The sequence below is a fragment of the Nematolebias whitei genome, chromosome 5, assembly GCF_014905685.2.
Source record: "Nematolebias whitei isolate Nwh7 chromosome 5, NemWhi1, whole genome shotgun sequence".
In the NCBI taxonomy this organism is placed as follows: Eukaryota; Metazoa; Chordata; class Actinopteri; order Cyprinodontiformes; family Rivulidae; genus Nematolebias; species Nematolebias whitei.
Genome location: NC_056502.1, coordinates 20,954,549 through 20,970,806, shown reverse-complemented (window position 1 = coordinate 20,970,806; position 16,258 = coordinate 20,954,549). Strand labels below are relative to the sequence as shown.

Genomic DNA, 16,258 nt, shown 5'->3' with positions numbered 1-16,258 from the left:
TGCCATACACACACACACACTTAATATATATATAAATATATATATATTAATATATATATATATATATATATATATATATATATATATATATATATATACAGCACCTTTTTATATTGGTGAGTTATTTTGATGGAATATCCGATTTTTAACTTTATCACTAACATCGACCGACACCATGCCGATATCGTGCGTCCCTAAAATATTTAAATATAGAATGTATAAATCAGTCCCAGGCTCACTTTACAATTTGATTTTCCAGAGTTGTCTCGTCTCAATCAAGCAGTCTATAACCACAGCAGAAGTCACCTCAGACGGATCTCACATGTGCAGTGTGCATGTCAACATCCATGCACATCACACAAAACTGACCTATTGAACTAAAAGGCTCAGAAAAAAGGGGGCAAGTGTACCAAACACTGGCACAGATTTTAAGTTCTCTTCAGTTTCTTTGTACAGCATAAGATATAACTTCAGTTACCAAAATATATTCTTATTACAAGAGGTTGAACAAAATCACAACCTAAAGCAGCTACTAATGGCATCATTTCAAAATAAAAGCTTACATGAGATGAGGCAAAAGCAACCTTGAATCATTTGAAGATGAAAACAGCAAACGAAGCGAATCAGAAACAAACAGAAATGAAACGCCGGTCTCGCCACTCAGCCTCTCGCTCGGCCGATGATGGCCAGGATGTAGAGGAAGATGTTAATGATGTCCGTGTAGAGGTTCAGAGCTGCGAACACGTACTCCTCTGGACTCAGAGCCAGCTCCTTGTTGCCGAGCAGCATCTGTGTGTCCACAGCCAGGAACTGCAACAAACATCCACAACAGGTCAGACACTTTCTGTTCACTGCACCTTTTCCCCCCCCTTCAACCTTTATTTAGACAGGTTAATCCCACTGAGCCTCGAGGACTCATTTACAAGAGAGACCTGATTTCAACAAAGAGTGATGACATGGATGACAGCTTTCACGCTGCAATAAACAAAAGTGTTTCACACAACAGCTTTTTTTGTATAAATCACTTTGAAAAAGTATCCACATCATATGGCTTTATGATAACTCATGGTGATTGTGAATAATGAATCTAAACAACTATTAGAGTTCTTATGCCAAAAGGTTAATTGGACAAAACCTATTATACATGTATTTCTTAGTGGATGACAAAAGTTGTGGAAAGTATTGTATGGCAAGCATTGCACAATCTATTCTAAAAATGTATACAGATTTCACCAGAAGGGGAAAAACATAAGGGTTAGTAACTGAAGATGAAAATTAAAGGAAAAAAGTTGGATAAATTTGATACATGATCAGATTTGTTGTTGCTCGTCAGATCACAGGGATGCTACTTAATCAGCTTTTCATAAATATCTGAAGGTCTCATTGGCTGCGGCGATGAACAACTGGCGTTAATTCATACTGATGAGCTTAGAATTTGACTTTAGTTTTAAACAGTATGTTTTTGATCATTAATGGCAGACACGTTATTACTTACTAATACTATTATTACTAACTAAATTTAAAGAAATACTTCTAAAACAATGGTTCTCAAACTGGGGTCACGAGCCAGTGCTTCGGGGTCCACACACAAAAAAATATTTAAATTAATAATAATAAAAAAAATAAAATAAAAAAAAATATATATATATTTTTTTTTTTTCAAAACAATTCTATTTCAAATCAGTTTATTTCTATAGCACCAAGTCACAACAGAAGTCATCTCAGGGCACTGAACAGAAACATTCATATATATCAAAATAAGTTAATAACATTATTTATCTACAAGCACATATTTAACAACACACCAAATACACCAAAACGCAGGAAATCACATCTACTTAAGTCTACATGTTCTGGGGGAAGTCTACTGCTTCATCATATATTGTAGGAGACTGTTATGTCACTTCTGGTAGTATTTTCTCAATCCTAGAGAAGGATTTTTTCTTTAGTAGCAGATTTCTGAAATTAAATCTGTAAAATGCAAGTTTCACATTTCAGTCTCGACCAGGGTTGGTACTGAACGCAGCGGATCAGAAATTAAACAATCTGTAGGCCCACGCAGTTCAGTCTGTTTGAAGAAAGCTTCCTGTTTTTATACGAGGAACGTCTTTACACCACATCCAGGTTCTGATGTCTTAACGGAAGCTGCAGCCTCAGAAACTGAAAGTGACAAATAAAAGCTTTTGTTCCACCTCTGAACTCACAGCAGGTGCGACCCAGTGCACGAAGACATCCCATCCACACCCATTGCTAAATTGACATCAAAATCTGGATGAAGCACAATTTTCTCAAATTACACACTGACAAAACTGACATACTCCTCGTTGGTCCACATAGTGATACCAAGTCCACTCAAAACTTCTGCCTCAACTTTGACATCACTCTCACTCCATCACCACTCATTCGTATTCTTGGTATTCTCCTCAACTCCACTCTTTCACTCGAATCACACGTCTATAACTCGGACTGCATTCTTCCATCTTAAAAGCATAGCATGACTCCGCCCATCACTCGCTCCACTGCTGACTTCCTAATCCATGCCTCTGTCACATCAAGAATTAACTATTGCAACAGCATTGTGTACGGTACAGCATCTAAGACTCTCAACAAACTGCAATATATTCAAAATTCTGCTGCGCGCCTTCTCACCCACACCCACTCCCGTGAACATATCACTCCTGTCCTGCAGAAACTCCGTTGGCTCCCCATCACTCAGCGCATCCATTTCAAGATGTTCCTCATCACATTCAAAGCCCTCCATAATCTGACCGACCTGCTCCATCACTACACTCCTTCTCTTTCCCTCCGCTCCCCCGATGCCAACCTTCTGTCTCTCCCCTGTAGGACCAAACCTGGGGAGACAAGAGCCTTCTCCATCGCTGCCCCCACCCTCTGAAACCCACTGCCCCAACCGCTTCATGCCTGCTCCGATCTCCCCACTTTTAAGAACGAACTAAAAAAAACACCTGTTTAAAATTGCTTTTAATGTTTAAATGTGCCCTTTTTAAAGTTTTACTGTTTTTATGTGTTATGCATTGTTGATTTTATATATATATATATATATATATATATATATATATATATATATATATTATATATATATATATATATATTGACTCATGTAAAGCATCTTTGAGTACTTAGAAAAGTGCTATACAAATAAAATGTATTATTATTATTTAAAGTACAGACGAGATGTTTGATTAGGAGAACGCAGAAGTAGATCGATGCTCCGCTTGCATGAAAACCACATTTTTCCTTTTTGGGCAACTCTTTCCCTTCATGGGTTAGATTACGTAGAAGAACCTGGAGAGTATGTCCACTTTACATCCGTTTCGTTTTAACAGCTACCAAGAACCTTTTCTCTCCCAAAGAAGACATTTGTTTTCAGATACATTCAAGATCAGCATTACGTCTGAAGCTCATTTCCAGAATTTCCCGTCCTTCCCTCTGAATTTAAGTGTTTCCACAACCTCTGCCCTCAGTTTTTTACAGCAATTTTTATAGATTTTGCTGAACATACTCGAGTGAACTTCTCTTTTTAAAAAGGCATATTTTCCTCTGTGCAGCCAAATCTTGCTTTATATGAAGTTAGTTTTTATTGTAATTGTATTTGGTCAGTTTGTTGCAAAATGAATTTGATTAAAGTTCAAATAAAATCCTGAATAATAATATAAATAATACCTGAACAATGCCTCTTAATCCATGCCAGTCTTTTTAAATTTGTATACGAGCTTCAGAGATTGTAAATTACAAACTGATATAAATTGGTACTAAGAGGCATTTTACTCACAACCTTTTTTTCTTGTATAAAATCCCAAACTATACGACAAACTGCTTGTATGAACACTTACACAAGTGAAGAGTAATGCTCCCAGTCCAGCATACACAATCTGCATAATGATGTTCTGGAAGATCATGCAGAGGATGCCGAAGACGAACAGGACAATCAAGCTAACGAACAGCACGCCGTAACAAGACGTGAAGTCGTATTTGGTCTGTGGGAGAGGAGAGGAGAGCGGTGACGTCATGTTCAGTTGTAAAGTATAAACACACAGGAAACTGGATGCCACACAACAAACCTGCATGGAGAAGATGACCACCGTGAAACACACAACTGCTGTGATTCCCACTGCCATGATGACTGACTCGGTATCATGGAAGCTGGCGATCACTCCCACCATGTAGGACATGCTGAGAGTCAGAATGGACTGAAACGAGAGAGAAGAGCGCAGATGATCAGGACTGCTGCACACATCTGTACAGAGTCAAAGTATAGGACCAGAACAGGGTGTGTGTGAAGAGTAATCTAGGTTTTGGAGCAACAAAACAGTCTAAACTTCCATTTTACCACCAAGTTTCTTATTAAGCGAAGTCTTACCAAAGCCACCAGGTTCCAGGGGTGTCTGCGACGAACATTTCCGCAGCAGCCGATGACGCAGACTGACACGAAAAACACAGCGTAGGACAAAAGGTACGTCCAGAGGTTCTTCGCGACGAATCTCTTGACTTCCTCCACGAAGGTGAAAACGGCCACAAACCCAAACGTCACCAGCAGCTGAGCAGTCAACACCAAGTAAACCTGGGAGAAGAGCAAAGGGAAACAATAGGCAGCAGACACGTGGCGACTGGTCAAGATTTATTTGTGATTCTCAAGTTGTCGCATGTGGGTCGTCTTTGGAGCACATCAGGAGACACGAGCTAGTGAAGTCAAAGGCATTATGAACTATAACTCCACTCAAAACAGAGAGGTGAAGATGGAAGTCTGTCCAGCGATCTGTGGCAAACTTCACAAACCTGACGACTTTTAATGTCTTATAACTCATCTCTTAATTTTTAATATAGCCCAAAGTGCATAAAGGTGAACAAGTCATCTTCTGAGGCTATAAAAAAGGGCCCTATAAGGATCACAATTTGATTATTAGGTCTGCCTTCTACAGGACTACATCCTTGTTCCAGTCTACAACAGAGCTCTGAGACTCACTTCAAACCTTGAAACTCATCCCTGTACGTTCTATCTGTATGCTGGAGGGTCATTTTGATCCTTTTGTGGTCTGAAACAGTTTCTTTTTGTTTTGCTTATAACGCTATTCTAGCCCTCTCCTTTAATTCTTGTAAAAATGTAAACAAAACTGCACATTGTGTTTATTATAATGCAATAATATAACTGAATAATGCAGCCGACTACAAAAGTCCTTTTTTTAACGGTGGAAATTTGCAACAACAACATTTATCTTGTGGCTTTCTGAGCTGCGACATTGGACTGTTTCTTTTTTTTAATCGCTCCGTTAGCCAGAATCCTCTTACCTTTCGTATGAAGGCTCTTCGTATGCTCTTGTTGTCCAATCCAAAATCAAAGTCTTCGTTGTCGGGAAAGGGTGGAGGAGCCTCCTCGTTGTGGAAAACATCACCTGAAGAGACAACCACACAGATCAAACTGATGTATCTACACTACCAACATATTTTTGTTTCACTATTTTTACCTCTATTTAGGGGTTGAGGGTTGACCCCCCCCCCCCAACCCCCCCCTCCCCCAACAGAGGTATAACAAAGGCAGGTTGGGGAAGCTGAATTTATATATTCCATATTATTTGTTATATATTTTAAACTTTATTTAAACACAGGTGAAGCTGTTATGATTTCAGATCCCCCTAAAGTGGATTAACTCACTGCTGTTACAAGAACCTCCCCCACCATCGTCTATTATTATCTGAACCTCCTGACCCAAGTTCCTGTTTAGAGACATGAATATTAGCTGCAAAGTAAACTGGTCCAAAGCAGTGAGTAAATATTGTAATTAATGCACTTTTTTTCTTTGGAATCAGATTGTGCACTGTGTCAATCAAAGTTAGCCCTGGTATCTTTTACATTAACTAATATTAACACCAATTAGACTCTACAATTCATATTGGCTTTGTAGAGGTGTAATAGTGTGTGTGTATGAGGGAACAGATTGTGTTTTAAAGTACTGAGTAGCCTGGTTGGCAAGGCACAATAAGTACAGTGCACATAATTTGATTATTACAGACATTACATGAACTGGTGGGCTGCATGCCATTTATTGCAATAAACATCTATAGTAGAGATGGCATACACAATAAAACTGCTAAGAGATAAATTTACATGTGATGGGTCTGCCATCATGTCTGTGTAACTCACGCTGCTTACCACTGTAGTTGTCAACAAAGCCAGGGGCTGGTGGGGAATATGGGGGGGCAGGATTGGCAGGGTAATTAGGGTTGTCAAAGCCCTCCAAGCCTCCTCTTTGTGGGTTTGGGGCCAGTCCATAAGGTCCAGAGACAACAGGCGGCTGTGCGAAGGCCGTCGGCCCCGTTGTTGTGGCCCCGCCGTGCATCTGCGGGCCTCTCACGCTCGTGCCAGACGTTACAGGAAACGTGGGATGATCGAAGGCAGGAGGCCGGGAGTCTCCCATCTGCACCGAGTAATCGGTCTTCTCGGCGCTCAACCTGACAGCCTCGGAGTGGGAGGAGAGTCCGTCACGAGCGGAGGAAAACTAGAGTCAGAAACATAAAAGTTAAAGGAAAAAAACGATTATTATGAAGATTAAACAGCAAAGATCCGATAATGGCGGTGGTTAAAGCGACATCAATAGTCACGTGACAATGCTAACTTCCGGTGGATGTTAGCATTGTTAAGCAGCGATCTTTTTTTAATAAAAAAAAAAAAAAAAAACATTACCCGTGGTATACATTAACATTATAGACATGACACTAAAGCTATCAGTACTTTGAAGCAAATCACAGTGGTTAGTGTTGTCATGTTTTAACCAAATATTTAAATTTACTCGAATTAAGAGACTGCCGACACAGCGTTTAACTTCCTGAAGAATACACAAAATTAAATAAATCCAGCTGAAATAATCCTCTCTTAGTTGTTTGCAGTTAAAATAATGTCGATTTTTTAGGTGGTTTTTTTTTTACGTCGAATGAAATTTCACTTGTGTTAGCCTACGGAAGGAGCTGATTAAAAAGTTATACTAACAACTTAAGGTACATTTATTATCTGCAATAAAATAGTAAATCCAAGCTGCCCACCTCAGAGATGTTCGGTACACTTCTTTTGCAGGTGATTTAATGTTTAAGGAGATTAAACTTTGTTAAAACTACAGTTTATGGAAACCCAACCACTGATGGTCTCTGCCTAAAGCGGAAGCTGCGTTAAGGTTCACGTAAAAAGATGGAAAATCGAACATCTGCAGCACAAACTTGAAACAATCCTTGAATATTTAATTCTGTTCGATCCATGACGGTGTGAAATTAATTTGTGGAGTAAGTTACAATACAGCGTGTTAAAAAATATCGAGACAATTCCGCAAATTAGGTTCAAATACATTTAAAATATTTTTTTAGCATGACTGTTTTTCCCTAATTTCGTAAACAAAATCTATTATTAGTAAATACATAGTCAACTTAGTACTTTATAGTTTTAACTGTAGCAATGTAATAAATTAACAAAAAACACGAAAACATTTGTACTTCCTTTAAATGTGTTAAAAATTAGGATTGCGTTTTGGTAGCTTGAATGCACCATTACGCTCCATTGTGGTAACTATAAACTTTCTGGTGTTTGACCAGAGAAATGGAGAAATGAGGGAAACCGAAAGTGAAGCGTTGTCAAAAGTCATTGTTTTACACCAAACACGGAGCTCAGGGTAGTTTAGATATAAAATGGACGGGAACTATTAACTCACACAAACCAGCAGGTGTCAGGAGGATACAACATACTGAAATAAACCATATTTAAATGTTGAGAAACATTTGTTTTATTGAACCAAACAGCAGGCCCTCTTCTGTTAAAGCACAATGGTGGTGGGTATATGGTTTGGGTCTGTCTGTTTTAAGTTTTTAAAGTTAAATATGAGGCCTTCTGTCAAACAGCCTTGTCCACGACAGGAAATTGTGTGATTGGATCGTATGAACTTCATGAAGAAACGTTGGCACAAAATTCCTGCACAAAGCTAAACGCTGATAGATGGAAGGTGATCTGTGCCTTTGGCTGCAGCTCATGGCACCATACACTTGACCCTCTACGGCCCCTATTGCAGATGTTGGCCCCAGGAAGGCGAACCCATGTAGGTCGTTCAGGCTGAGCCCAACTGGGCCCCATGTGTGAAAGCCCAGTCACCAGGCACTTGTCAACAAGCCCTTCCCCTAGGTAGGAGTGTAGATGTGGCTGCCCTCTCCTCTCAAGCTGCTGCCCCTGCAACCGACTGCAGAACAAGTGGAGCTAATGTTCTGTTTCCACACACTACCTGTGCAGATCGGTGTAGTTTATTAAATGAGACACTGTAGGTCATGTGTTGATCTGGAGTTTCATTTACCAGATTTTGGGCTTGTGGACCAGATGTTTTATGTCTTAGCTGCTAGATGACTTTAAAATTAAAGGCAGAAATATCTACACGTACGTCCACTGTGTGGAAACACTATTTTGCTTCAGCTGTTCACCTGACTGGAACAGCAAGCCTCCTGCCACGTTTGTATCAAACAGATTTAAAACTGTGAAAAGCGTTAACATTACAGAGCACGGTCAAAAAAAAAAAAAAAAAGCTGAAGACATTTTTCTGTTTATTTCCCAAATTACATTGTTCGGAATCATGCAGTACAGGATAAAACTTTTATTGTCAAAAAGACATAAAATGTGAGACATTTTTAAAAAGTTAGAAACCCACACAAGCACAGTCCGTTATCAAACTGGTTCAAGTATAAAAGAGATGTTTTAAGAGTTACAAACCTTAGAGACAACACGAGAACGACAAATAGAAACAGCTTTGAACACCTTGCCACTGGTTTGTTCTGTGCAGGTAAACCCCAACACACGCTATGGATCGTAGAAAATGTAGCCGCAAACGTGGAGATGCTCGACTTTGATACCCGATTAAAAGGTTTATTGCTCTAAGGCTCCAAAATAAATACATAAATAGCATAATTTAAAAGGCACACAAAGATTTTTATCAAAATGAACAGTTCACGTTCAACAGCATTTCTTCTCATTTGCTTAGCCTGTAATGTAATGCAGAAGGAAGACAACAAAATGAGTTTTACCAGCTTCAGCTGTGTTTTCATCAAGAAAAAACACGTTCAAAGAAAAACACATCAGGACAACTAATCTATTTCACTCCAAATGCTTCTAAAACAACAACAACCCTAAAACCTCTTCCCATCCAGTGTGTGCAACTTTAGCTAACAAAGTAATGGTCCAAAACTATGAAATACTGGATAACAACACAGCTCTCGTGTGTGAAAGTGTTTTTTTTTTTTTCAAAGTGTAAAAGAAACCTGATCATAAGACATAAATGCACTTCGGATTTTCATGTAAATTCCTCTTTGTGAAATTTAGCAACAGTTCATCTGAGATCCAGTGAGTTTTGTTCAATTATCAAATACTGTAACGCTAAATAAATATTAAATATTCATATACATCCAATACTGATCTCACTCAAATAAAATGCAGTAATTCCTCATTTGACTCAGTTTTTTCTTCTTCAGGCTCTTTGGTAGGTTTACTTGGTGTCCACCCTTTAACTTTGAAGGGACAGTTCAAATCTTTTGAACTGGGGTTCTGTGGAAAGGCTGGAAACAATCAATATCTTACCTGCTGTCGATAGCTTTTTGAATCTCAGTTTGGAGAAAAGGAGTTTAACTCTGACCAGATTAACAAGCCAATTGGGCCAAAAAGCTAAATTTCTACCTACCATCTTGACACAGCTCCAATCAACTATTTTATCGCAGTTCTTGAAATACAGTTTGATTTAAAATATCAGTTTCAAAACCTTCTCACAGAACTGCATTTGAAAAGCTCTGAACTGTTCCTTAAACGCTGAAGGAGTGAACCTCCTTCGGGCACTCCTCATGGTTTTTACATGCGATCAGTCTGCAGCTGCTGAGGCTGATATTGGCTGAAGGCGGCAGCTGCAGCTGCAGCTCCTGGAGTGGCCGCGGCGGCGAGCGGCTGCTGGACGGCGTATCCGTACCCTGCAGTGGTCATGTAGCTCGTAGGCGCTGGCGAGGCCGCGTACGGATACTGCTCGTAAGCAGCGGCGGCGGCGGCAGCAGCAGAGTACTGGGCATACGCAGCGCCGGTGTAGTCGAGGTACGGGGACGTTGCAGCAGCAGCTGCAGCTGTTGCTGTAGCAGCAGAGGGCTGCACATGAGGGATCACCACGCTGGGTTGAACAAAGGCCTGAGGATAGACATAGTGGGCCGGGATCCTGCAGGATAAAAAAAGACACAGGTTCAGAGCACAGCCACAGTCGGTCATCTTTCCAACGTTGAAGCTAAAACTCCGGAAAACCGAAAAGCAGGTGCCAAATATGTCAATCCAGTCCTCAGAGCACAGCAAATCCATTCATTAAAAACTGAAAAACCCTACCTAGAAATGGAAAGTTAAAAAGCAGCAAAACCACAAAAGAAACAAGTGCAGCTTTTTTTTTTTTTGGGGTGGGGGGTGGGGGGTGGGGGGTGGAGCACCTGAATGTGAAACATAAAAAGGAAGACACAGCCAAGCTCTGCACCACTGAAAACCATATTTGACAAAATGCCGACTTTTCACAAAACACCACATCAGTTCAAGGAGTGGACGTTATTCTGCCCACTGGCCGGCACACTAACATCACACATATACAGGCATGCCCACACGGGTTAATGGGTTCCTTATTACAAACATTTTGGGCAAAAAAAGCTGCATCAGTTTCAATATCTTATCAAGTGGGGGCTTAGATGAATCACTTTTCTTGAAAATACCAAGCGTGTTAATTAACAATAATATGAAACGTGTTAAATGTAAACAAAAACTGAGCTCATTGATTTGTTTTATCTCAAAAACACATTTTATTCACAATGGAACCCAGTGATGCCCCAAAATTGTATCATTTTCTGAAGAAATAAAGTAAATTTGGAATTTGATGGCAGCAACCCGTGTCAAAAGAGAGGCCGTGTTCCTCCTCTTCTGAGACCTGCAGAGAGCAGCTGCTGCAGTTTCTGGAGGGGACTCTTGTCCCGTTCTTGTCTGATGTTAACCGCTCTGGGTCGTCTGTGCTGGGGTTTCTGCAGGATTGGAGCCCATGTTGTTCTAAAACCTGTATGTACATTGTTGCACTGGCGTCGTTCCAGTGGCGTAGTCTATGTAGGCCTGTCACGATAACACATTTTGCTGGGCGATTGTCTCAGAAATTATTGCAATAAACGATAACATTGTTTGAAATTGGACAATAATTAGTAATTATTGTCAAATTTAAGAAGAAATGTTGGTTAATTTTTGTGTGTAGTGGCTTTTTTTTTGGTGACTAGATGGCAGTATGACTGTTTGAACCGAAGGATGGATAGTGAGGGAGCGAGCAGCGTGTCTCTTGAAGAAAAACGAGAGTTAAAATGGATTTAAAAGAGAAAAGATAAAGGGAGGGGTCAGTGGAGTTGAGCTTTTTGTCATCCAGTGTCTTCAGTAGAAAGAGAGAGACACGAAGAAACGATAAAGCCGATAAATTAAAATGAGGTTGATCATTTTCATTTATCATGTGATTAATTGATTTAATGTTTGTTGCGACAGGCCTAAGTCTATGTGATACGCGGGCATACAGAGTATACCCACCAGAAAAGCTTGAGAATGTCAGTATAACCACTTAAAAGTGCCCAATGACACATGACACATCATTAGGCACGTGTCACTGATATGTTAAGTGGCAGTTAAATGCTTCTGCAACAATCTGTCTCTATTCAGCGCCTGTTTATTACATTCACTTATGCAGCGAATTATTGTATAATTAATACTTCTGTACTTACTTAATACTTGAACATGTTTTGCTTTGATACGGTTTTATAAATTCTATAACGTTTTTGATACAAAACCAACTGTTGTACAGTTTGTTGTACATTTATTCAAATATAAGCATCAGAGAAAATTGGAAATGTTCAATATGCTTAAAAATCAAAATAAATTGACGATTACATTGTACTAACTGGGGCACTTTGGTTTCCAAGCACAGTACGCCCACTACAAGAATGTAGACTACACCACTGTCGTTCCAAATGTGTAAGCTGCCCATACCATAGACACTAATACACCCCCATACCATCAGAGAGGCAGGCTTTTGTTCCTCTCATTTTTAGTAAAAAAAAAGGATGTGGCATCTGTGGTTTGAAAATGAAATGAAATTTACAGAACAGTGTCATTTAGCCTCAGTCCGTCTTAAATGAGCTTTGGCTCAGATGAGACTGATTCTGGGTGGGGTTCACAAAGGGCTTCCTCCTCGCATGAGGCAGCATTTCTGGAAGACACGGTGAGCTGTGCTTACAGACAATGGTTTGTGAAGTGTTCCTGAGCCCATGTAGTGATGTCCAGAACAGAATCAGGACCTGTTCTTTGAATGCAACACTGTCTGAAGGCCTTCAATTATTCCAGTCTTGTCCTCTGAGCTCTGAGATTTCTGCAGGTTATTTTGATATCATGCAGGTTATTTTGATATCATGAACCGTGGGTGATGAAATATTCAAAGACAATTTTCAGTTGAGGAACTTTCTTCTGAAATCGTTTCACTATTTTTCAACATTGTTTTGCAGACTGCTGAACCTCTGCCCATCTTTACTTCTTAGGGATTCAGCCTCTTCCCGACCTGTAGTTAATTATCCTGTTTAGCAGCCATACGCTCCTCCAGCTGTTTATTTGTACCGCTTGCACTTTGTTGACCCCTGTCCCATATTTTATTCGAGGTGTTGCAGCCATCATGTTCTAAAATACCTTATTTTTATCAAACGATATTGAAACTTTTCTTAGTAAACAAATCAGGCATTGGAACTACGCTCCACTATAAATCATATGTGGGTTTATGAGATTGGCAAATCAGTGGATTGTTTTTATTAACATTTTATGCAACGTCCCAATTTTTTTTAGGGAATTGGGAGTTATGAATCAATTTAATTTCAGTATCACGTGTGATTAGATGAGATTTTTTTATTTTATTTACATAAACCAAGTGTGTTTAGCAAGTCATAAAAAGATATTCACTGAATTATTTCCAGTTAATAAGAAAAGAAGGAGTTCCACCTGAAGAGGGTGTACAGACCTCTGTATCTGGGGAAACTTGTCCCCATTTCAAACTTGTGCAGAAGTCACCCCCCCCCCCCCCCCCCCCCCCCAGTAAAAATACTGAGCAGCAGGTGTGAATTATATTTGTCCACAGACAAGTTGCCCCTTTCCCATTACAGACCCCCTCACACACACACACACACCTCGTCAACTTGACTGACAAGAGAGGCTGGACGCTATTTTTGCCCCTCTTGTCATCTCCAAAGGACACGCTGATCTCCTGCTCCAGTGCACGTGGCAGAGTGCACGACAACTGCCTGCTGCACTACTGTTTCACTCCCGCTCCTGAAATTTTAATGACGGGGCTGGAGGAGTCCCAGCTGCTTCAAAAGAAGCAGGATCCTCCGAAGAGTCGACACACTCGCGCTAATGTTACGCTGCATGTTTCTGGACGTCCACGTCTGTAATCTTAAACGTGACGAGGTAAAAGTTGCGGTGCAGCACGTGGAAACTTCTACAGCGGCGTCTCAACTCTGGCGACAGACAAAAGTTTTGTCGTCTGAAAAGTTTGGAGATAAGCTGGCAGAGCACAGGGGTGATCCGCGGCACAGAACCAAAAGCCTTGACGGGCGCATGGCTCGGCCCACCTGTTGTCAGGTCCATGCATTATTCACAGCGCCGCAGAGTGACTCCTTTTTTCCAGCTGAATTTGAGAAGCTTCTCTGTGGCCAGCAGCTGCTGGGCTGGGGTCTGTCTCCAGCCTGAAGCCGCGAGCGTTTGAGTCCGTCCCTAAACTCAAACTGAATGTATCTGAAGTTATTTAAAACCATTAAAATTTATCAACATGACCGGTTTGCTTTAGAACTAAAAGTCTCATTCCCAAGTCATATTGTTGTGTTAAATGACGCCTCTGAACCGGTGGGAAAACAAAAACGTGTCCATTCTTTCATGAGAAGGGAAATGAAAAATTGGCCTGTGTAGGAATGAAAGCAACAGGTTAATATAGAAAACAACACAGCATCGTGGTGAAACAACAAAAATAAATCATTAGGGATGCACGATATTATCAACATGGTATCGGTATATATTAGCGATAAAGTTAAATATCGGACATTTCATTAAAATAACTCAATGATATAAAAGGCGCTGCTTATATATATATATATATATATATATATATATATATATATATATATTTTTTTTTTTTCCTTAGTTCATATCTTAGATCTTATTACTGTTTTTTTTGTTTTTACATTTTATTGTTGGATGTAACTGGGATACTGTGTACATAATCTCATTCCACCACATGTACCAGATGAGAATGACAAATAAATCTCTCTGGCTCTGGCATATATAATATAATATAATATAATATAATATAATATAATATAATATAATATAATATAATATAATATAATATAATATAATATAATATAATATAGATATGTATGTATGTCATATTTTTGTATGACAACCTAGTGACGAGGACACCTGCAGCACCAGCACGTTATGACATCATGTGCGTCGTTGAGTTTAGATTTGTGAAAATTTACAAATTTGCACTGTTCGAGTGTTGTCACTGTGTTAGAGAGAGTAAATGTCATGAACGAATTTGATATGAAACATAATCCAAGTTGAAGTGTTGCATCATTTTCAGCCCCCTTTATGGCATCTGTATTTAGTAGCAGGTGAAACTGACAAAGACCACACAGAATAATGTAGTAGTTTAATTCCACAGCAGAGAATTATAGTTTCTGTAAATAGGTCTAGGGGGAAAAAATATCGGTGTTGGTATCAGCCAAATAAGTTTTAACATATCGGCATATCGGCCAAAAATCCAATATCGTGCATCCTTAAAATAAATTAAAAATATAAAACTCCCGCATGCAAGCCAGAGTTTGTTTTGTTGCCAGGGATCGATATGGAAGTGAACGCACCATGAGTCATCATCAGCCCACCCCTTGGACAACAAAACCTTCAGTGGGGATAAAATTTAAAAAATAAAACACGCTAAAGCACAATGATTAAAAGTGAAAAGAATCAACACTCCATTGCAGAGTTATAACTCCCTGAAAACTGATCAAGTCTTGCCTCCCGCCCCCCAAAAAAACCCTTCAGTGCCCCCCCACTGCAAGTAGAAATAGGCACACAGTTAAGCTGAACACCACATCATACTGAAAATCAAGGCACACACCAGTCTACGGACTAAAGAAAACCATTAAAAACAGCAACAACCAAAGACTTCCATGCATCTAGTCACCATTGCGGCTCGTTTGCGTTTGTCACAGTTTACAGGTAACACTTTCTGCCCAATGCTGACTCAGCTATTCCTCAAACTGCCCCTTCATCAGCTATTTAAACCGTTACCGAGCCTGTCGGATCAGAGAGAGATAGATACACAGAACAGCGTGAGGTCAAGTCCTGCCGTGGCTCGGAGTGTGGGTGGGACAGACAGACGGACAGAGAGACAGGACGTCCTCGCAGTCAGCCGTCAAGCATCAGAGAGCACACTGTAACACTCACATGTCCTCATTCAGGGTGGACAAAATGGTGGAGGCAACAATAAAATGCAGGTTTAGGACAAAACAGAGTTTAAATGACTTGTTTCTATTTTTGTTCAAACAGATTTGATCACAGAGAGGAGAGTTTTTCAAACGTACCCGTACGGTCTTTGGATGAATGCTGGATGGATCTGAGGCACGCCGAATGCAAACCCTGGAACAAGAACAGACATTGTTAAAAATGAAGAGAGAAAAAAAGCTAAATGAAACGATGAGGTTTTCATCTTTTAAATATTTAAATTTTGAATTAAATCTTAAGAGTTGCTGCGGCAGGATAACTTGGCTGTGTGTGGATGCAGGCCTGGCAACTCGTCTTCCGCCTTCACACTCGTTTTCATGGTTTTTATTTTTCAGCAGGTTTTTTTCAGTTTACCTACTTCTAATACAGAGGTGGTTAGACTGAGCTGAACATTTTGTGCTAGTTTAGCCACTCCTATATCAAAATGTTCATCTCATTCAGGAAATGGGTGCTATGAAATGTTTTTGTTATAAACTTTATACATTTTAAAGTATTTAACTTTATTTACTCATCTTTTCCCCAGAAAAAAAACATTTAAATTTAAATCTTTTAGCAATTGTTCTGCTACTTTTAGCTTCTAGTGAGCCTTTTGCTACTTTTAGCTTCTAGAGAGCCTTTTGATACTTTTAGCTTCTAGTGA

At 39.8% G+C, this 16,258-nt stretch overlaps 2 protein-coding genes across 2 annotated transcripts in view; both read right to left on the bottom strand.

Annotated features, from left to right (window-relative positions):
• Positions 1 to 120: 120 nt before the first annotated feature.
• LOC119410091 (protein lifeguard 1) lies at positions 121 to 7,079 on the bottom strand (the record flags this gene model as incomplete). The annotated part of the gene is made up of 7 exons (XM_037676996.1): positions 121 to 810; positions 3,855 to 3,998; positions 4,083 to 4,211; positions 4,382 to 4,582; positions 5,308 to 5,411; positions 6,169 to 6,514; positions 7,056 to 7,079. Coding segments are annotated over 7 exons (1,098 nt in total), but the record flags the coding sequence as incomplete, so codon positions are not given.
• A 1,714-nt stretch (positions 7,080 to 8,793) lies between these two features.
• rbm24b (RNA binding motif protein 24b) overlaps positions 8,794 to 16,258 on the bottom strand; it is a 9,712-nt gene continuing 2,247 nt past the window's right edge. Inside the window, exons 3-4 of the mRNA XM_037676995.1 lie at positions 15,699 to 15,753; positions 8,794 to 10,228 (exon numbers count right to left, since the gene is read on the bottom strand). Of these exons, the coding sequence (XP_037532923.1) occupies positions 9,877 to 10,228; positions 15,699 to 15,753 (407 nt within the window). The 3' untranslated portion in view covers positions 8,794 to 9,876. The remainder of the gene's footprint in view (positions 10,229 to 15,698; positions 15,754 to 16,258) is intronic.